This window comes from Chroicocephalus ridibundus, chromosome 2, assembly GCF_963924245.1.
Source record: "Chroicocephalus ridibundus chromosome 2, bChrRid1.1, whole genome shotgun sequence".
Classification (NCBI taxonomy): domain Eukaryota; kingdom Metazoa; phylum Chordata; class Aves; order Charadriiformes; family Laridae; genus Chroicocephalus; species Chroicocephalus ridibundus.
Window position 1 is genome coordinate 53214040 of NC_086285.1, and position 22952 is coordinate 53236991.

The 22952-nt window shown below is 37.8% G+C and overlaps 1 protein-coding gene across 5 annotated transcripts; it reads left to right on the forward strand.

Moving 5' to 3' along the window:
• Positions 1-551: 551 nt before the first annotated feature.
• On the forward strand, positions 552-22573 carry HERPUD2 (HERPUD family member 2). Of its 5 annotated transcripts, XM_063325503.1 has the most exons (10): positions 554-1230; positions 1424-1778; positions 7619-7696; positions 10986-11099; positions 13172-13329; positions 18357-18443; positions 19132-19254; positions 19591-19914; positions 21099-21213; positions 21553-22573. In XM_063325503.1, exons 2-10 carry the CDS (start codon positions 1632-1634, stop codon positions 21712-21714), a joined length of 1308 nt encoding a protein of 435 aa, XP_063181573.1. In that variant the 5' UTR covers positions 554-1230; positions 1424-1631; the 3' UTR covers positions 21715-22573. The 5 variants fall into 5 exon arrangements, with proteins under 5 accessions (XP_063181576.1, XP_063181574.1, XP_063181577.1 ...); XM_063325506.1 differs by lacking the exon at positions 10986-11099 and having other exon boundaries at positions 552-1230; XM_063325504.1 differs by lacking the exon at positions 7619-7696 and having other exon boundaries at positions 553-1230.
• Positions 22574-22952: the final 379 nt, after the last annotated feature.

Consider the following 22952-nt stretch of genomic DNA (forward strand, 5'->3'; position numbering starts at 1 on the left):
GCAAAGTCTCACATTAGCTGCTGTCTGTATCCAGGTTTTATTTAAAAGGAAGAATTAGGTCTTGGGTGCTAAGGATATTCATTCAGGCTCTTCTTTTTATCTTTCCCTTCTGATACTGGAGTTCCTTAGGATCCTCTCTTTATTATCAAACTTTTTTGTGCCTCACTCCTTGTTCATAATGCAGAGATTAATGAAAGGTATGATTCTTTGCCATTAAAGGGACACTACCTACTTGAAAAAATCTAACCTGAAACTCTTGTGCCTTCTATAGTTACCTACAGCATTTGAAGACTGAAGGAAATAGCAGGAAAGCATTGTTTCTTGGTTCAAGAGACACTTTAAAGTATTTTGTCTAAGCAGTTTATTGTTTTTATTGAGTTAATGAGACCAACTTTTACTGCAGAGATCTTTAGCAGAAGTATCATGCACTGAACTTTTCCCTTATTCATTGTCATTCTGTTCATCAAAATTGAAGGCTATCCTTCAAAGGATTTTCTTTTCAGCAACTGAGAATCACCTAAGATGATCAGAAGTTTACAATGCAAGCCTGCGATTTCAGAAACTTATGGTTTTAGACAGGTCTCCTGCGCAACATGTGGCAAACCTCTTCCTCTGCCTCCGTTCCGGTTATAAACTACCATTTCCTGACCTCACAAGGATGTTGGTGATAAATACACGGAGGTGTCCGCACACAATGGTGAGGGAGGCGGGACACGCGGCAAGTAATCAAGTTTTAACTCCGGCTGCTAAGAAGCATTTAACCTTTTCAGCCTTGAGGCCTCCTTGCGAACCCGCACCTTGACGCAAGAGGCCGGCGGACGCCCCACATCCTGTACCGCAGCCCTCCGCCCACGGCCACAAACCCGGAGGCCCAGGCCCTGCGCTCCTGCCAGCCGCCTTCGCCGCTGTACGCCCTTTTTTCCTCGCCCCCTCGGCAAAACGCCGGAAGAGCCCGCCACCTCCCTGAAGAGAAGCCGCCTCCCTAAAGAAGAACCACCGCCCACCTCACAGACGGGCCGCCGCCATTACCTCCCCTCACACCACACTCCGCCCGCGCCTGCGCCCCGCGCCCCCCCCGCCCGGCGAGCGCCCCCCAGCGGGCGGAGGGGGAGGCAGGACGGACGCCACCGCGCTTCCGGTCGGTCTCCATTTTACGCAAAGGGCGAGCGGGCCGGAGGTCTGAGGCGGTGCCGCGGGCGGAGGGGCCCAGCCCGGGCGGGCGAGTTCCGGGTACCGGCCTGTTCCCTGTCTCCTTTCCTTCTCCGTCGGGCGCAGCGGGAGGGTGTCCGGGAGGTGGGTGGGTGAGGGTGCGTCCGTTGGCCTCCCCGTCGCTGTGGTTACCGGAGGTGGGGGGGGTGGGCCTGTGTGTGACGTGCTAAGCCGACCCCCCCCCCCGTCTCTCTCTCTGCTTCTCGGCGGGCAGACCTCGGCCGGTGCCGCCGCCGGCGTGAGGGCCAGCACGGGCATGGGCTCCCCCAGCTTCCCCAGGAAGTTCGCCCCCGGCCGCTGAACCCTCCCGCAGCGACCAGAGCTTGGAGCCGCTTCGTCTACCCCGAGGAGAAGCAGGGAGGGGGAGGAGGAGGGGGCGGGCAGGGCCAGCCGCCCACCCCCCCCACCCCCGGGCCAGCAGCATGGACCAAAGCGTCGTGGATCACCCGGTGACCCTCATCATCAAGGCCCCCAACCAGAAATACACCGACCAGACCATTAACTGCTTTCTGGACTGGACTGTGGGCAAGCTAAAATCCCACCTCTCTAATGTCTACCCCAGTAAGCCGGTGAGTTGTTGGCCAGCCCTTTCTCTTCATCTTGTCGGTAAGACTGGCGTCGCAGTAACTTCTGTACAGTCGATGGGAGACTTTCCTTGGGTGCTCTGCAAAAATAAACAAGGAAGAGCCCTACTGCCAAAGAGCTGTCTGTGTAAAGGCAATGGCTGGGTCTCTGCTTTCAGGGAAGTTGGCAATATAAATAGCTGCCCTTTTATATGGTTGAAGATGATCACAGTATAGCGTCTCAAAAGATGGTGTTGCTGAAGACACTTATTAATGCTCCATGTAACTATTTTGGAACTGGAATTGAGATAACTCAGCTCAGTTTAAGACTAACTTCTGTAAATGTAAGAGTTCTGTCTAAAGTAATTACAGTACTTAAGCAATGTATCTAAAGTTACTATGATCTAGTGAATTCACTGAGGTGTGGAGCAGATAGATGTTTATTCATAATATTACTTGAAACACACAACTGAACAATCTCCAGCATTATTTCCTTTTCTCCTCCTCTTTGAAAAGACATTTTTTTGAGGTTGTGCTGAAAAAACTGCTCTCAGATGTTCTGCACACTTGTATGGCAGTTGTGACTGTATTTTGAAACAATATAAAAGTTTGGGGTTTTTTTTGTTTTCTGGGGAAAATATGATTTTTTTCTAAATTCTTTTAAGTTCTAAACTTGGCAATTGAAAAGATGTTATGAAAAACATACAGGTAATAATAGAAAGCTAATACCATACCTGTTTAGAATAGCAGTCATACAGATCAGTATATGTGAAAATTTGTTCCAGAAGACTGTATGAAGGGAGTGACTTTGCCCCCACGTTGCAGTAGCACGTGGGGCCTAGACCTTGCTGTATAAAACATCAGACAAAGGTTGCATTTATATTGTAAATAACTAGAATTCACCTGGTTCAATAGAAGAATTATTGGCACTGTTGTTTGTTGTTTTTTTTTTTTTTGGGGGGGGGGGGGTGGCGCGGGGGGGGGAAGGCAATGTAGTGGCTTTGTGTCTCAAAGGGGGTTTCTGCCTTTTGGAGAAAGCAGAAGAAAAGCAGTCCACGACTTAGGCTGTGTCACTGGTACATTAGGACATGTTAAGCAGTATTTGAGACTCAGTTTGTGGTTTTAGTTACTGCCGTGAGTAATTCTCTGCTGAGGGAGGCTATCTGCTGTGAAGGAAACAAATACATGACTTCAGCTGATTGCTGTTTCTTCTTCCTCCTCACTAGAATCTCCTCCTGTGACGTATTTGTGTTTAAACACTATTTTTCTGACTCATCCTATGATCTTGCTCAGTTGGGCTTCTAGGAAAAATCTTTAATGAACAAGGGGTTTTTATGTTGCACTGTGGGTTTTAACCAGGAGTATAATATCAAATTTCATTTTCCTGGAACATCTTTCTTCTGTTGAAAATTGATTCCTCAACATGCCTCTCATTATTGAATGACTAGTTCAGAATGCCCAAAATTGTTCTGGGTTAAAGAATGGGGAGTTTCTTCAGTGAAAATTATCTCAGTAATTCCAATTTAATTTGGATTTACTGTATTTGCAATCAAACTAGTAACTGATCACAATATTTTTATTTCATAGAACCTTTCAAATTAAAGTAGTAACGTCGGAGGGGACAAAGGTCTTTAAAAGGATGTCTCCTATGTATAGTAAAATTGGAAAGTGTATTTTTGGCTTGATATGTTTTTGATATTGAGTGTTACTGCTTTTTTTGAATTTGTTTAAATCTTTGTCGATCAAACTTCTACATTCCCTGAATGGGATAGGTCCTGGAAATAACTTCTATTACAATGCTATTTTAAGAGTGCAAGAGTACATCAGAACACAGGTGCTCTATACAGGTATTGCAGTGTTCTTGAAGTGAAGACTGTAAAACAGCAGTCAGTTGCTATCACTGCTATACATAGTCTTTCAAGTTTTCACGTGTGACTTGTACCTCATTCTCCTATACGCATCTGTAAATTAGTGAACTGATGGTAACTGTAAATGTTGTCATAACATTTACAGTTTATTGAGAGTATATCTTCAGAAAATGAGATGGTTAAAATAGGCAAACTAGAAGTTAGGCCTTGAGGCAGTGTTGTTTGTGATTTTTTTTTTTTCAGATTAATTTGTGTAAATTACTTAGCTAAATATGTGCATATTCTAAGTTTAGGCAGATTTAAATTGGTTTAGTTGTTATTAAAGGTGGTATGCTTAATAAAGTCAGTCCCTGAATAAGCTAAATGGGTTTAAAACAGTGTTAAATTAGTTAGTGGGTCTATACTAAAGTTTGCATTTGTCAATATTTTTTTTTTCCCTGACTGGACCAATTTTTCATAGATAGAGGACTGTAGTTACAGTGTCCCTAAATTAAATGTTTATTTAAGACAAGAAAACTTGGAAAATCACCTGTGTGTCTCAATTTGGTAGATCTTACATTCAGTGCATTAACTGCTGCATTGATTACACCCATAAATAGGAATTTAAAACTGCTGTTTCTCATTTCCTTCAGTACCTGTCATCTGGCATATCCTTTCCCCACAGTTCTAACCTGACGTGGTTGTTTGGATTTTTATTTCCTATGGGAGAGAGGCTGAGTGACCAAAATCATGAGTGTCGGGTAGCTGAAACAGGATAGTTCAGAGATTGTCTGTGTTTCTAAAGGAAGTTGCTGCTTCAGCTTAAGTTTGGTGGGTTTTGGTAATGTGCTGGGCATAGCTAATTTAGACTTTGTTATCTTCTTATAAAGACAAGCATAGCAGAAGGAGTCTTGTTTGAAAAATGAAAGAAAAAAAAAATGCGAGCCGATGAATTCTTGGTTTTAAATGCATACCTTTTAGATTATGATCTGAAAACTGCCTTCCACCTCACTTCTAAATTTTATGTTCTAGAATCACTTTAACTGATGATATGTGCTTGCTTCTGAAAACGAGGCCACTCTAATTATATATACATATATATAAAAAATATATACATATTTTATATATAAACCAAATATGTATATATCTTATTTTAATACCATAATAAATTATCTATATAATTTATATATATAAATTATGTAGATATTTTATTTATACATATATATATATATAAAATTATATATAGAAGTCTTTTTTGCGTCACTGTTCAGTATTTGGGCTAGCAGTGAGCATGGAGGTGTGGTGGTGAACCTCCTCAGGCAGAGGATGAGTTGAATGCCTTTTCCACTTACTTTGGCATATATGTGAATTACTGTGTTTTCACACTTATCATCTCTTCTTCCATCTGCATTTAAAAAAAGCCTACACTTCAGAATTCTAAAATGGCTTTACACCTGGATAATCTCAAGTGGTATTCCCGTAGCACGCAGTTAGGTATTTAAGTTACATAGGGAGGAGTATAGGGTTTAAAACCTCATCTTCCCCCATTAATGTTTCTAGTTTAATATAATTAACAGTACTCAGCATATGCGTAACCTTTTCTTTTGTGGTTTTGTAGGGAGCTGAAACACATTACTGAAGGCTACGTAATAGTCAGTTTTGAGGGGTTTTTTAATCTAGCAGTTTCTTCTCTGTAAAGTACCACTATTAAAAAAAAAAATTTGTACTGTTTGTATAGTGTTTGAGAAGGTACTTAATTAGATGTGGTTGAAGAGAGGTTCATATATAAGGTACTAAAGAGAAGAACTTGAATTTGACCCTGTAGAAAGCTGTATTATGAGTGGGACAGGCAAAACAGCACTCTATTGCTGTGTTGGATTTGGAAGGGGTTTTTTGTTGTGTTTTGCTTGTTTTGTTTTAAGTTTATCTGTTCTAATTAATCTCCAGATAATCTGTGTCAGGACCCAGAAACAAGGTTTCTGAGACTTTTCTTCTGGCTCCCTTGGTCATTCTAAAGCAGCAAGTTTCTTATTTACAGGAAATCATTTTGCTGTAATCTTGATGCATGTTGCAAATTTCTGTTTTTTCTAAGAAGGCCTTTCCCAAATACAAAATGCAAGTAAAGCCTGTATTCTGTTACCAGCCTGTTACTGCTTGAAAGGAGCAAGCAAAATAGTGTAGTTCAAAAGAATTTAGTCTTGACATGAGAGAGATGGCCATTAGTTGTTGTTGTTTTAAACATAAATAGAAGTAGTACAGCACTGATGTCTAATTCATTGCAGTATTTTATCTATTGGAGCTGCAAATAACTAGTTCCCTGTGTTGTGAGACTTAATAAAATAGTGTATTGTGTCAATAATTAAAAATACAGAAAAATGCAGAAGAATATGGAAAATGGTTATTCTGAAGAAGTGATATACAGTTCTGTACTATATGTGGCAGGTTATGTACTTTTTTTTTAAAGACTTATTTAATCGTGAATAGCTAGTATGAATTTGGGAAAAAAGTTAAAAGCTTCTCAGATTTAATGTGTTCTTTTCATAATTATTTGCTTAGAGTATCTATATTTATTTTTTCTAGTGATATGACCAAATTTTTTTCAGGCAAAAAACAAGTTCTGCAACTTTTTAATGTTCTGATAAGTTATTGGAAATCTGTAAAAGGCTATTGCATGAAAAAAATATCTCAAAACTTATGTGAAAGCTTTTTCTAATTAAAGAGATCTGGAGCTCAGGTATTTGTGTCTTAGCATAAGACTGCAGAGTGGGCAACAAAAGGCAGGGAGAGAAAGAGGAGAGATGTAAGACTAGCTGTTTGCATGATGGGGAAATTCTTCAAATATTTCATGCTGATAATACATGTCTGTTCCACTGATGTTAGGCTAGGTTTCTTCATTTAGCATTTGCCTTTGTTAGTGCTCTCTTTCAAGTATTAAATGCTATTGTATTAATTTCAGATTCAAGCAATAGTTAAACTGAACGGATGTAACAGTTGGATTCTCTTTAAAATTATTTCAATATAGGTGAATATTTAGGAGTTTTTTTCAAAAAAAAAAAAGAGGTGTTTATTCACAGAGTTACAGCATGTTAGTGACTCACTACTGTTAAGACTATTTAAAACTTTCTGACAGCATAAACTGAATTGAGCCGGGTTGGGATTTTTGTTTGTTTGTTTTGCTTAACCAATAATGTGTCTGTTGCCTTAGTGTACTGGACATTTTAGGTACCCCAAATAAATTCCTTTTACAAAGAATTTCATCGTTATCTCTTCTGTGTAGAATAGCTGAAAGTTATTACCTTATGAATAGCGTATGATTTGTTGTTTGTTTTTTTTAAGTAATGTTGGTTTGCATTACTAAGGTGTTTTAAACTCTGAAAGTATAAAAACAGGCAAAAAAACTTGCCAAAGTTTGAAGGCTACCTAAAAAAAAAAAAAATTAAATAATTTTGCTGATTCATGCTTTTAAATGCTTACTCCTTGTTTCCTCGTGATTTTCTTTTTAATATTTTTTTTGGGGGGTGGGGATGGGGGCAGGCACTTATAACAGAAATTCCATGTTGAAAAAGATTGAAATTTGTGCCTTTCTTCTGCATATTTTAATTATCATTCCATCATTCTACTAACTATTTTTGGTTTTGTTTCTTTGCCTCAGCTAGTTTTCCATCTACTTTTTCAGCAAATATCTGGGAGTGGGAGCAGGGTAAAGAGCAAATCTTCTTTAAAAGAAAGCAATTTTTGAATATACTTGATAGTTTTCTTGAGCAGCATTTGACAGTTAAGTGTTATTAATTGTTATGGCACTCTTGCTGAGTGCATAATAGCAGAATTCTTTCCCAGAATTAATTTGTGAGTTGGACTTGTGAAGCCTCCAAAATGTTTTTAAGGCTGTCTGTTGGTGGTTGGCATTATAAGGGGTTTTCTCATCTGCAAATGTTATCTCCAGCTGTATATCTGTACAGCAGGAAAAAGCTAAATTCCTTTCTTTGTCCCATCTCCTAGTCTACAAAGGATCAGAGACTGGTGTATTCTGGCAGACTGCTTCCTGATCATCTGCAGCTGAAAGATGTTCTCAGAAAAGTAAGCTTTATATCAACACCATATGATATTTGATCAAAACGCCCTTTTTGGCAAACAGGAATTTAGATTTGTGTTGTTTAGCTTCAAATTTTCATTATTGTGTTGAGAGATGTAACCGTATAATGTTATGCTCAGGAAAATGTATTTTCAAGTATCCCATCTATGTAGGATTGTGATACGTGTGGATTGAGGCATGTTTCCTATTGGTGGGAGAGCAAGTGAGCTATGTAAGTCCCAAACAAGTGATATGTAGTGTAGAGTGACTTTTTTGGACGGTTCCCACTGTGGCCTAAACAGAATCAGTTAACAGATTTGTGTTGGTTTGGCACATCATTTCATTTCTTGTACCTACTTAAATTCAAGAACTTACATTCAACGTGGCACTTCTATAAGCAAATTAAGGGTAATATATTTATATGCAAAACCAGAATTCTAAATTCCTGAATGGTTTTGCTGGGAAAGCTATTTGTTGACCTAGTTTTATTTGTCAGCTATCAGCCATTCCTGATGATCTTTGAAAGGTCTTGCATTTTTTTATTTCTTTTTTTATATATTCTGCTGGTTCATCTTGGAAAAAATAACTTTACTAATCTAACTTTGGATTCTCTGGTCGACATTTAAGTGAAATCCGAATCCTGAATGCACGTGACATGTGATGTGAGAAATCTTGAAATACGTGCACTTGGTTCTCATATTGGTTCAGATAGTTTGGATTGATGCTACCAAATAAGAGGGACATCTATAAATTTTTAAGAACTGTACTAACTTAATGAATAAGAGGATATTTAGGGCAGATTACCAAGAATTTCCTTTCAGTTTTGATGGTAACAGAAAACATAATGCATTATGTTGAATAGTCTTTAAACTCCTTGTAAACAAATCAGGATGCATCAATAGCTATATTTGGAAAATACTTTAGGTTATTAAACAATTACACAGTTTTTAATCCTGTGAAATAGGTAAGCTTTGTAATTCATTACCAACGGCCAGGTATTGATACTTTTTTTTTGTAATGTATTATGGTAAAAAATCAGTGTGCAGACTGCGGGAGTGGGTTACGTTTTAGTATTTAGTATGGAGGAAAGTCTCTAAAGGAGAATAGAGCAACTGAACTTCGTATTAAGTATGGAGTAACTAATGTGGAAGAATCTTGAGTATTGCTTGAGTAGACTAACACTGTTGTTACTTTATAATCTTTATTCTGAAATAGATTTTTATTAAATTGGATTTAATTGCTTACCAAAAATGATTGAAATTTACTATGTATAGGCTTACTAGAAAACTGGAGCTGGACTATTGCCAACCAGTATATGTCTTGTACCACTTAAAAGTTCATGAAAATGCTTATATAACTTGCCTCAAAGCTTAGTTTTGCTCGTTAAAGACAAAATGAAGTCTGAATCCCTTGAATTCACTTGGCCTCATTATAGCAGGCTAGTGTTAGGAAACACAGTTTCAAACCTTGCTTGTGTACTAGAGGAGAAACTTTGACTTCCTTCACTATACAGGGCTACATTTGACATTAAAGGCTTTTTAGTAGCTATAGGCCTTGGATTTAGTTAAAGAAATTTAGTGAAAGTTAAAAATTCATGTTTGAAGAGAGGAGGTTTTTGTGATCAAGCTTTTTAAGAGCTTTTGGAAAAAAGGTATGATTACTCCTAAATTCAATCTCATTCTCTGCCATATAATTCCTACTTGATTAGCTATAAATTCTTGATGTTATCTGAGGATTTACTAAATTTCTCAAATTAGCTTTGCAATACTTGCTCTTTGATACTGAGCACTGTCATTTTGCTGATAGAAAATACCTCGAGGCTGTAAGTGTGGCACTCTTCAGGCATAGTGACGTTCAACATGTTCTGTATAAATAGAAATAAATTACAATAAACTGTCACATTGAATAAAGCTGTATACTGTAAGATCACAAGTAATATGTTTAGCTTCCTTTGCCTCTCCAAGTGGCAGAAGTTCTTAGCTAGTAGGAAGGTAACTAGTTAGGTAAAAGGCTTTTGATGTGGTCAGAATGCTGATCACCTGCCTTCAGTGCTCTCTGCTCATTGCTTCCTATCACTGACTAGTAAGAAACTACACTTAATGTAATAATGAGGCTGTGCTTGAGGCTAGAAACTGATCCGTTTGGGGGAGTTTAAATGAATGTGGATATGGATAGGCTATGCTAGCAGTAATGCATGACACTGTATAAAAGCATTTATCCAGTTTTCTTTGTTCCTAAAGATTAAAACTTACAAATGAGTAAGTGTATGTTTTAACATTTTTTTTAACAGCTTAAAAAATCCTCCAAGCCTTGATATTTCTAAATGTCATCTCATTAAGAACTGCAGCTTGACTGCACCACACTGACTTCAGAAGAGGACAGATTTTTTTGTTGTTGTTTTTCTTGTTTAAAATCTGGTTACTGAGGAAGCTGTAGCATGCAATTTAAATACAGTCATAGCTGTTCCTGTTGCTATGGCCATATAAGCTTCAGGCATGCTGATATATAATGGGGCGTTTTCATTTGGTACAGAGAAATAGCTTCAGATTGAAGTTGTTATGGCATCCATGTTTGGGAGGAGCATATTCATGAAGAGTTGGTGTGGGCTGATTACTTGCATACTGACATGGCTTCAAGTGGTGCCACCCATTTGCTTCCTCACTTTTGAATATTTAGGAATACCCAAGTCCCACCTAGCACTTTGAACAGTACTCCTTGAGTGTGGAATATCTGCAGGGCCTCTTCAGTTGGGTGGCTGCAGGTTAGGCTTGAGCCAAGCGTCGACTGGAGTGACGTGGAGGCAATGGCTTGTACATTTTTTCTTATCTTGGTCCGTTTGTGGAATTCAGCACCTACATTTTTCATTTACCTTGATGTCTTTATTGATTAACACTCTTCACTAGATCTCAATGCAAATGTAAGCATTCTTAACTTAGGGAAGCCAAGCCCTGTAAGAGTTTGATATTTTTTCCAAAGTAAAAGTTAAAGCGCATGTTACATTTCCTCATGTTTTTTTGTGGTCTTCCATTGGGTCTGCTATACTGCAGTTCTAGGGAAAACTGGGGGTAAATGAATGTTCAATATGCTATTGTTGATAGCTGCTAAGAAAACATCAGTTGTGAAACAGCAGACTTCTCTTGTGCTAGGCTCAAGTTTTGCTCTATGGTCCCTCCAGTTTGTATGTTTCTTTCCTGATTGCAAATACAGCTTTGAAAGTGGATTTTTAAAGACATCTTTTGCTTGTAAATTTCTCAAATATTGTTGCTTTAGCTCTTCAATTTCTTTAATTTTTAGCAAGATGAATATCATATGGTTCATCTGGTATGTACTTCCCGGACACCCCCAAGTTCTCCAAAACCCAGCACCAGTAGAGAAGGTCACGGAGCTTCAACCTCCAGCAGTAGCTCAGTGAGTTTTTTTTTCATACACAGAACATGAATTTATCTATGCTGAGAAAGCTTTCCAGGAATTTCTCTTAATTTTTAAAATTTGAATGTAAATTAGTGTGTTGAAAACAGAGCATGCCATATGAATTTGTACAATTAGACTGGATAATTTAAGGGTGTCACTTTACGTAAAGGAAGATGACCTTTTTTCAAATCGTAACACAATTATGTTTGTTAGATGATAAAGCGCTACTTTTTCTAAGCCATTCTTTATACAGTCTTTTTAACACTCTTCTTATCAAAAAGTACGTTTTCCTTTCTCTCCGAATTCTTGTATCTCTGGCAGAAATTTAACAGTGTATTCAGATAAAAAAAACACACAACAAAATTCTGATTTGTTTTGTGAAAACTTGTACTGCTGAAGAGAGACCAGTCAAATTAATGCCCTTGTGGTGAGATGGACAGGTGGAGGTTGGCCAGCATTCATCCTGCTTGACAAGAGTTGGGCAGCCATAGTGTCTGTACGACAGTGAGAAGTAAATGGTGTTCTTAACACTTTATTACTTAAGCTGTTCACAGAACACCTTTTGTTTAGGGTATTTTGAGTCTTCCCCTCTTCATACCCTCCAAAATTTATGATGTTCCTTGATTGTACTCTGTTTTAACAGAAGGGCAATTAATGTTTCTGTTGATGACTTGATCGTCACCACCATAATTCTCTTGGCTTTTTCCAGAGCTGGCAGTATCACTAAGTGACCCTTGAAGGTTAGTCGGGAGGGAATATATACAATACCATTGTAGATATTTCTTATCTGCGGTGTGTTGATAATCAGCATGGGGGGAATACCCTTCCAGTAATAAGCTGTCTGTCTTCATTCCTCTGTCGGTAGGGTACTGTTTCTGACTGCTATGTGACAGCAGAAACGTGGGCAGTTTTAGCAATAGTAGAGAGTGGACAGTGGTTACATCGTCTCTGCAAAGGCTGTGTTTCTGTCTCTGCAAGCAGGACACAGGGTGTCTCCTTTGTGATTGTCTCATTGCTACATAGATCAGTTGTAAACATTGTATTTAAGGGACTGTATTAATGACTGCTTAATGCAGTCAGCATGCAGTGTTAGGTTGTTTCCTTCAACGTATTATGAATTTAAACCCAAAGCTTGAATGGCCTTTGTTCTTCTGTTTGTTTTGTATTTTTATTCTCTCCCCACTGTCTAGTGGTAAATTTTTCTTGTTTTCCTTTGTCAGGTAAATGTGATATAGATGTCTTAATAATTGCAGCTCCTCACTTCCTGAGTTGTCAAAGTTGAAAAGGATTTTCTACTGAGTAAATATTACAGTAATGCTTAGCAATAGGATTTGGGTATTTATTAAAACTAAAATAATGCATCTCAATGGCCAAATTGGAGTCTTGTTATGGTGACAAATAATCTAGGAGAGCCAGCTGTTGTCCTGCTTCCAGGGTTAAGTGTTGATCTTGGAAAGCATTGGAGGTCTGATGCTCTATAGTTTTAGGTGTGTTTCTGGGAGCCTGAGTAGTTCCTAGCTATTTCCCTATTCCCACCCCCTGTCCCCTCCCGGCAGTGAGCACAGCAGTTTGCATTGGGCAGCTGACACGGTGAAGAGGGTGATGAGTAGAAGGGGCAACTGAAGACATGAATAGAGGAATGGTATTTTGAGCCATTGGAGGCACTGTTGTTTCTGAAGATAAAGTCGTATCCTGAGGTTGTAGTTACTTTTGCTAATGGTAGCCACTAGAATTTCTTTTGCTGCTAAATATTCTTTGGATTAAGCTTTAGGTTGGTTCAGGTTTTTTAAACTTTGGTTCCCAGTGACTTGTGATTTTTCTCTGGGACCTATCAAGAGTTGAGTCTTTCTGAACATTCCTTTTTTTTTATATGTGCACCTGAGTGCAATTTTGAATTTCTGTTTTTACTAAAGGCTTGCCAGAACCACTGAAACCCCAGAAGACTTGCTGGTGCTTATATTCTCAATAAAACCTGTGACAAAACATTAACGCAAAGAGTGTTTTAAGACACAGTAGTAAATCTGTAACTCGCAAAAACATCCCCAACCTCAATTTTATTTATTTTTAAGAATTTGGACCATTCTGGATCAACTGCTGCCTCACCCACAAACCAAGAAGCTTCATCTACATCGTTGAACACTAGTACAGATGGAGTGAGGCATCGTAATGTTCCACAAGCACAAAGCAATCCCATACCAAGCCACCAGTTCCCTTATTTAATGCAAGGGTAAGTGAGATTGAAGCATTCCTCAGCTCTTTGATACTCTTTAAAAGTACTTCAAATGTTCAGTTATAATTATTTTTCTTTCACAGTCTGCAAAATGACTTGGCTTGTCATTTTGAAGCATAAGTCACGTTTAGAAACATTTTTAGTATGAACGTTAAAGTTTTTAGCCAGGAGTCGATCAAAGAGTAAGTGTTCTTGGTGCCTCCCTTTCAGGCTGTTTTTTATTTTTTCTTCATGCTTTCTGCCCTCAAGTTTCTGTTGATAAGTGCAACTGTAATATTTATCTAGTGCATGTAGTTATTAATATAACTGATAAAAATATTGCTTCTGGTTGCTTTTTCTAGTCCTTTATTGTAAACATCAACACTAGATTCTTACCGGAGTATGATGGTTCTTAGTTTTTGATGCGCAAGAGAAGTAATTTTTCACTTCTCCATATTGGATTCAACTGTATAAATGATATGCAGGTGTTTCAAGTACATGTAAGTGCTTGTGTATCTACAATAGAATTTTTAAGTGTTTTCATACATACTAATGAAATATAACCAGTGTACACTTCTAGATCAGATCTGTTATTATGTAACTTTCAAGATTCCATATTTTTTTTTGCACTTAAAAAGTGGCTTTAGGAATTTTCAACCCTTTGCAGTTTCTTAAATTTTTATTTTTTTTATTTTCTTCCAAGAGTAAAATGGGAGGATAGTGTATTCTGAAATGATAGCTGTCACTTCCTCAGAAGATGCTTTAAAGATTTCTTTCTGACAAGGTGTTCTCACAGTACTGTGTAGATTCTAGAGACTTTCTTTGGAGAATGTTGAAAAAACTATGAATCTGCTAACAGTAACAATTGTTTCTGTCACTGGAAAGAAAACAGATGTCCAGAAATGTTGAAAACTTATTTCGTTTCAGTTCAATTTACTTGCTTTCTTGTTAGAGTTAACCTAGACTTTACTAGTCTTATTAGTTTTCATCCTGAATTCCGTCAAGTTTTTTATTATTTATCTGAAACGTACAGTCTACTGGGAAGAAATTGCCTTTCCAGTGGGTGGAGCATTTACGTTATTCTGACCACATACATCTCCGCAGAAGTGGTTATACTTGCCTTTATGACAAAGCTAGATGATGCTAGGTTGACCATCAAGACTGCTGTCTTGTGTAATGTACATTAGTTCTGGAAGCAATTTATTCTGTGTTGTGTAAATTATTAATCTGTAAGAAGCTTTAATTTTTTCTAATTAGCTTTTCACGTAAGCATACCCTGAGAGTGAGTTTTTCATCAGTGTGCATGGTGAACTGAATAGCCTATGGACTTCAAAAAGGCAACAGAATGGTTGTTCAGTCTTTTAGCTGAAATAACTCAATTAAGGTACAGCAGGAAGCATCAAGTTTGGAAGACATTACTGTGTTTGGAGAAAAGAATAACTTAAAAATAAATAAAAATACTGATTCTGTCTGTATTGGCAAGTAATGTGGATTGAGAGGAGTGGACCTGTAGACTGAAAGAGGTGCTGAGAACCTGACGTCAACGCTGCACGTATTTCAGGGTTTTCTGTCTTATTTGGACTATCTCTAATCGAGTCACCTGGGGTAGGTGCCTATTTGTGGCTGAAGAGCATTGGCAGAGCACCTAAATCTCATCTTTCAACTTAGTGTAATCCAAAAGGAATCCAGATGGTGATTCAAGAGCACTTTGTGGTACAAACAAAACTGCAGTACGAGGAAGTGACTGGAGGTTTGCTTCAAAAGTGCAGTCCTGACCTGAAAAGAAATGTGAAATAAATGAACTCTAAATAATCCTAGGCCTTTTTTGTAAAAGTAGTTTAATGGAATGCTACTGGAACTTAAGGTAGATCTTTGCTGCAGACTACTGGGCACTGGCTGTGCTCTACTCCAAACAGTCTGTGCCAGTGCCTGCTGTAGTTGCTGTTGTCTCAAACCTTTTTAACACTTTCAGTAATCTTCTCAGATGCATCTTGTTTTGCTTCAGGGCCCCCTTTATTTGTATTCCAGCAATAAGAAATGCCTTCTGGTTTTCAGCTACTCTTCAACATGTTTTGGGGCAATCAAATCTAGCTTTAATGTAATTTATACACAGACTGAGACTTGTTAGCAACAATGAAGATCTGTAGATGAAATTTGCATTGCCTTGTGGGTTGTGTGTTTTTTTTTTTTTACTGTTTCATGACCAAACACTTTTATTCTAGCTGTATGATGAACTATAGGCTCTGTTGGGCATGGGGAGAGGTCTCCAGAAGTGTAAAAATGTAATGTGAGGAGCAGTTTTCTTGAGCATTTTGCAACACTTTCATTAGTAATGTAATTTGTACAAATAAGTAACATAAATGTTAGGTGATTAAATGATGGTTTTGATGGTGTTTCAGTTCCTGGCACAAAGCTTCAGTGTGTGAGTTGAGCATCCATTGGGAAAACAACTAACTCACATTGTTATGGAGAAGGCAATTAAAACTTTCTGTTGCTTTTGAACTTTTTTAAGTGCTGTTTTCTAAAAATCTAGACTTGAGGTGGGACTGGGGAAGTAATCTACCAAGTCAGTCTTTTGCTGCGGAGAGCAAGCACAGCATTGTCTGTTCCTGTGGACTTAGCACAGCAGGCCCCTGATCCATGACTACGCAGGTACAAACAGAACAGATGGGCATCCTGAAATGGCATGTATTTCAGATTGGAGACTACTTGGAAGCAGTAAACAGACAAGAAACATCAAGGCAGCGAGATTATTTGTCAAGTGTGGCAGCCCATCTAATGAAATGTTTCTGCATTGTGTACATAGTAATGTTTGAAAGTGAACAACAGAATGACATACTGACAGCATACAGTATGTTCTAGCACATAAATAATTTGCTTCATCAGTAGCCTTTGCTTGCTGTATTTTTTTTTTAAAGTAGCAAGTAACATAGTGGAGGATACTGAAATACCACTTCAAGTTGATATCCCAGGGAGATAAGAGACTAACAGTAAATGAGATGTCTTTGTGGGTCGAGGTCATTAAAGAAATGCAGTTATTGTCAGTCATGCAGATGACAGATTGAGCTGATTGATTAAGTCTGAATAAAAAGTCTTATTTTGCTATTAGTAGTGAACAGTATATTCATGATGACACTAGCTAACTAGTCTGACCTTACTCTCAAATTGTTTTCCAGTTAGCTCATTTTAGGTGTCTTCTGTAGACGAAAAGAAGTAATTCTGAATTCTGTAGCCATTTAAGGAGTAGCATGCCTCTTTCTTTTCAGAGTATTCTGAATCTACGTCTACCACTTGGACATTAAAAACTGTTTTCCTACTTATCTAACTGTTCTTCTACTGTCTGCTCTGGTTTATTCTCCAGTCTTGGAGTGCCTCTGTCTATCCAGTTTGCTTCTCTGCTCTTGTGCTGTTGCTGCCATTCTTTTGAAATACTTCCTGCCTCTCTTTCCTCCTTTCGGAAAAATATGAGGAGAAAGCACGTGCCGTTTTCCTTTTTCTAACAGCAAGATGGCTTGCTTTGCCGAGAAGAGCCTCTTCCTTTGGAGAGGTTCTTTCACTGAAATACCTTACACTGTGTTTAGAGTTGTTCCTGAGTTTCAAAAGCTAACTTAATACCCTGGCAGCAGTAATAGCTGCATAATGGACAACATCTGCCTCATTCTGATTTTTGATGAGCAAATAAAATACTGCTGAGCTAGCTGGCATTCTAAGGCAGAAGTAGTTCTTGAATATTGATGTCTACTTTTTCTCATTAATAGAGTCGGATCTTGAAAAGTTACGTTTTGCTTATCAGAAAGTTCCATCTCCCAGAAAAGTTGTTGGGGGAAAAAGGAAAAAAGAAAAAAAAACCCCACCTCCAAAACAAAAACACAAAAACACTGAAATATTTGAATGGGAAAGCAAAGAACATGACTTAACTGAAACCTTCTGTGGTTTGTCTTGGTTGACTCATTTCTTAATCTGCTATTAAACTTTAAGACATCAAGAAAGCAACTTTTGAAAGAGTTTGGAAGAAAGCAGAGGCTCAAATCCTGCAATATTTCTGAAAGATGTATCTGTGAGGGAAAGCTATTAGCCTAAGGCCTCTCAACTTTTGTTGAGCTCAACTTGGCAGTTGTAAAGAACCACCCTAAAATCTGTAACTGATGAGAGAAAGAATTGGTGAATTCCAGCAGAACTCACTCAGGCACCTTGGGTAGCTTCTTGTTGACTGAGTTGGAGAAATAGGTGTGCTTGAACAGTGAGTGGTCCTGCCTGTTTGCATCCCCATGTGATATTCTGCCTGCTTGAAATCGAGACGTTGCTCAGTGATTTGTCACATTGCAGTACTTAATGACACGCGTGTGGAATATCTGAATCATCTTTACATTTTGAAGGTCAAGTATTTTATGAGGGTCAGCGTTGTATGAATTTTGGAAGTCTTATTTCTTAAAGTGTTTGCCAGTTCAGGGGATAGAAAAACACATTCTTTAAGCTTGCAGCCATAAATATAAAACTATGATTGATGTTTTTCAATAGCAGCTTGATAGCTTTGCGGTTCCAGCATGTTAATTATGCATAAATAAGTAGCATCAGCCGGGCTGCCAGTTCACCCTTGCCATTTTTGAAAGAAACCTAGAGTATTGCCTATGATTATCTCAGTTTCTGTGTGGTATCAGGAAAGTACCTTTTGCTTTTTTTATTTTCTTTTTTCCCCCCACAGATTGTCATCAAAACAGGTTATGACTAAATAGAAACAAAACAGTTTTAGCAGAGGTCATGGAGTTGCATGGCAGGCTCTTCTCCAGAATTAAAGTGAAATACTTAATCATGTGTAAGGCGGAAAAAAGATTTTAATGTCTTCCTCCCATCTTTCATTCTGGGCATGTCTTGTATATCTGAATGCCTGGTAGACTAATGAAATCTCTTGGTAATATCTTTGCAGGGAGTGCCTTACTTAGGGGACAGGTGTAGTCTGCAGTACAATTACAGCAGTCTCAGCTTTTGCTACCTGCAGTCTGAATAAACTTTTCTTCATGCTTTATACTCTCATGCTGTCCTGAAAGATGTCCTGGTTTACTACAGTTCACTACATCAAAATCTTTGGGGAAAGAGTTGGAAATCTTGCCAAAACATGCTATATGCTCTAGGAGGTAAGAGAGGCTAAGAAGTTTAAAAGCAGACAAAACCAAACCTAAAACTTACTTATAGGAGCTTTATATCTCTTGCATGTGAACCGGAGTTAAAAATCCCTATGGATGAGAATCACTTATGCTCAAAATACTGAAGGGGGGGAAGTAAATAATTTACAGTGTTCTTAATTGCACTCTTCAGAAGCTGTATCTGAAAGATTAGTTTGTTGTCTTTAGTTATGTTCATTTCTTCATGTTTTTTATTGTGGTAGTATTTCAGGTATTGCTTCTAAAAGAAAGTTACAGAAGCTAGTAAGTTTTACCTTTACAGCTCCTGCAGTGCTTTTAAGGGTGACCTTTGAACTTAAAAGGAATTGTATGGAAGAATTTCTGCAGTTATATTCACAATTTTGAAAAATTTTCAATAGGGTTTTTTCCCCAGAGATGCAGCTAGTGACAAACATCTAAGTACAAAACCACAAATCCTCTTTCTATAGAAGTAACTTTGCTTATTAATTTCTTGTATGAAAACAGAGTGTTTTTTTGGAGTGGGTGGGATGATCTTACTACATGTTGTTTCAGTGTTATTTCAGTGTATTATTGTATGGGGACAAATAAGAGGAAGAGTGCTACTTTGTTTTTTAATATTGGTGCATTTTATAAATGTGGCAATTCAGAACTGAGTATTTTTCTTTAAATCCTTTTGTAGCAATATAGGCAACCAGTTTCCAGGCCAAGGTGTTTCGGCTGGATTTCCTATGTATCCTGCATTCAGTCCCTTACAGATGATCTGGTGGCAACAAATGTATGCACGTCAGTACTACATGCAATAGTAAGTCTGTATTATCTTAGGTAGTACTAAGTTACACTAGTGAAAGGAAGGTATTAAAAACCTAAATGTTGTTTGCAGGATCAAAATGTCTGTATTTATTTTGTCTGGCAGTGTTGTTTTATGGTAAGTCTTGTGCAGCAAATTATAAAATCCAGTTTTAGATTGGAATTACATTAATGTGTTAATAAGTTAAGATTTAAGGGAAAATGCAGTTTGTTTTGACACGTATTACCTATGAAACTCTGTTTTTCATTAGTGCAGAAAAGAAGATAAGAATAGGCTTAGAAATTTTGATGCATGTTTTTTGACAGACTAGTTTTGTGTTTCACTTTTCAGCCAAGCTGCTGTTTCAGCCCAGGTGACTTCCAGCACTGAGCCAGTGAGATCTGCAGTTGCCCAGGCTGTAAATTCAGAACATGCTCCTGCAAATGAGCCCGCAGCAGCGCCAAATGTAGCCGTCCAGGAAAACAGGCCTGTAAACCCCAATGTTCAGATGAATGCACAGGGTGGTCCGGTAGTGAACGAGGAGGACTTCAACCGGGACTGGCTGGACTGGATGTACACGTTCTCTAGAGCAGCAATTCTTCTGAGCATTGTATACTTCTATTCTTCCTTCAGTCGATTTGTCATGGTAATGGGAGCCATGCTGCTGGTTTATTTGTGAGTACAACACTTGAGTACAGCTGTGGATCCGATACGTGGAGTATGCTGCTAGTGTATAATCCACTTAAACTGTGAAAAATTATCTAAATGCAAAAGTTTAGGCACTGCTCCTTTACAACATGATGTGGGTTTTTGTTTAAAAAAAATTAATTGAATTTCAAACAAGCAGAGAAGCTGATAAGAAAAAGGAAGTAATTCTCAAAACATATTTACAGTAAGCTAACGGCTCGGTATTGCAGAAATGTAGAATTTTGGGATGGAAATCTAGAAAAGTGGGGGTGAGGGGAAAGAAGTTCATATAGGTCAAGTGTATGCTAGAATAAATTTAAAACATTTACTACTCAGATATGAAAGTAGAATTGCAGAGCTAAGCTCATTTATATTTCAAAAATAACATATGGATTTGTGCAGTAAATCGTGTTAGGCAGAGTTAAGGTAGTGCTACTGTAATGGTGGGTGCTAGATCTGGTAGAATTGCAGGGAGTTAATTTTTTTGCCGTGTGTCCTAAAGACCTAAGCACCCTCTCTCTATTCTGAAGAAATAACGGTACTGTTGTCATCACTTCCCTTTATATATGAAAATACCTTAGTGAGGGCAATAGAAGTGGAAAACAGCAGTAATGCTTGATACTTTGGACTGATGTAATCAGTTGAGAGTTTCTTTACACTGCAGTCTTCTCCTGTTCTGTTTCTCATGCAGATATGATAGTTGAAATAAGAATATAGACACTTGAAAATGTAGGAGGGGCTTACTTAATTTAAAATGGTAATGTGGTTCAAGCCTTTTGAACCTTTTTCCACAAAAAAATCAACTTTAAACTATGGAAGTTAAGGCTGATTCTGAAAATGAATATAACTTAAATAATTAAAAATGGGGAGGAGGCCCAAAAGAAGTCTTCTGTGTATTTAATTACCTAATCATGGTAAATTATTAATCTCCTGGAGCAGAGGGCTGTGAACACCACTTCTGAAATTTAAAGAACAGCTCTTGGCAAGACCCTTCTTAACCCGGACATCAAAGAGTAGCCATTTCATGTAGAAGTAGGACTTGCAGAAAAATACATGCAGCTTCATTCATTTGAAAGTACTTGAAGAATTTACTGCAGTAGTTAGCTGTATGAGAAAAATCTTTTTATTCCTTTCAAAAGAGAGGTTGTCAACTCTTCCGTTTTCTTATGTAGACACCAAGCAGGATGGTTCCCCTTTAGGCAAGAGGGAGGCCAACAGCAGGCAGCCAATAATGTGGAAGTGAACCGTGATGGGCAACATGCAAATAATCCTGATCTTGAAGAGATGGTGAGTAAGAGCAGGCATGTCTTTTGAGACTCCTATGTATTATATTGTCAAGTATGCTGTAATATCCGAACAGAAAGTCAACTTTCATGAAATACATTCGGTTTAACCAGAAAGCTTTCAGCGTTGTCCTCGATGTTGTGCCTGCTGCTTAAATTCTGTATTCTTCCAGTCTGACAGTTACTGATTGTCTCTACTTCAGTCACGGACTTTCTTCATGCTAGTTATTCTTCAGGAGGTTGTTTTGAGGAAAGTTACTTAATGTAGGAAGATACTGCTGGTTACCTTATGTCAGAGCTCTAAAAAGAAGCAGTTGAATTGCTTCAATTTCTGTTTTTAAAGGAACGACTTATGGATGATGGGATTGATGAAGACAGTGGAGAAGATGCAGGTGAAGATGCCAATACAGAGCAGCAGCCTGGATTCATGGCTTCTGCTTGGTCCTTTATCACAACCTTCTTCACATCACTCATCCCTGAAGGGCCTCCACAGGTTGGCAATTAAAGTGGAAAAGGAACTGTGTCTGGCAGCCTCAGTAGCCATATGTAGAAGTGGAGCAGATTCTAGAGAGTGTTTTAAATACAGTGCAATTTCTGAAAATTTATAATGTTATCTTTTTGATCATGGTGTACAAAAATGTGTATTTTTTTCTTTTGGCTTTCTCATGCATTGAATATTTTAAGCACAAGTGGACTACTAAATGCTTTCTTTAAAATTCTTCTTTTTCTGAAGAATAAAATGTAAAGATACTGGTCTTCCATGTTTTATTTTAATTTCAAATGTGTATTATACTGAGGCAAAAAGCTTGTACTTAATCTGCACCATTACCTCTTTAAAGAGCTGTTAAAAAATATGAATGTTGACAGACCTCTCCAGATGCTATCTATTCATCTGAATAATGTATCTTGTATTAGTTTTATGCAGGGTATGAATTATCACTTGGACTTTGGGGTTTATATCATTCCTGAAAGAATGCTGTAAACACAGGGATTACTTGTTAATGGCATGTTGTCTTCATGCCACAGAATACTAGGCCTCTTCTCATACATCTAGAAAGCTAAAAGCTTTTTCTTAAGGCTATGCTGAAGTTCATTAAAGTTGGAGATGTTTGACAGCTCTTCAAAGACAATTGACAGTGATGGGATAAACCTTAAATGTTTGATACATACAGTACTTTTTAAGAAAAATACAACTGTACTGGGGAAAAAGATGTACATTAGGTTTTTTTAAATAAAAACTGTTAATGGTAACTCTTTTGGATGTTTATATGCATATTTGAATGCAAACAACTAAATAGTGCAACATTAAGAATGAGGATATGATTGATTTGAGTGGAATAAAGTTATCATGGTGGCATTACTGATACTGACTAAAGTGGTATGTTTGTAGCAGCGCATACGCAATTATGGGTGTGGTCTCAACAGCAGAATATCTGTATTCTTAAACTTAACCGAATTAAAACTGAGGAAAGGAAAATTGTACGTGAGACAACAGTACAGCACTTCTGTCAGTTTGGTTTTGATTGCTTTCTTTAGACTTGAATCATAGTCAAGAAGATTAATTTATTTTTGTTCCTAATTTTGAAGTTATGTGTTATCTAACTCGAAAATGGCCACAAAGATTGTTTTATACTATAACCAGAAGAAAGCTGTTCCAGTTTTCTAATTTCGAAGTACAGGGCAAAGCTCTTATATAGGTCTGAACAAGTGAGAAGTAAGGGTTTATTCTTTGCTTGTTTGTGT

Excerpts from the sequence above, each read along its gene's own strand:
- HERPUD2 (XM_063325503.1), top strand. The coding sequence starts at position 1,632 with ATGGACCAAAGCGTCGTGGATCACCCGGTGACCCTCATCATCAAGGCC. Across the intron at positions 13,330-18,356 it reads TTCCCTTATTTAATGCAAGG|ATGTCCTGGTTTACTACAGT; the intron begins GTAAGTGAGATT and ends CTGTCCTGAAAG. Across the intron at positions 18,444-19,131 it reads CATGCTATATGCTCTAGGAG|CAATATAGGCAACCAGTTTC; the intron begins GTAAGAGAGGCT and ends ATCCTTTTGTAG.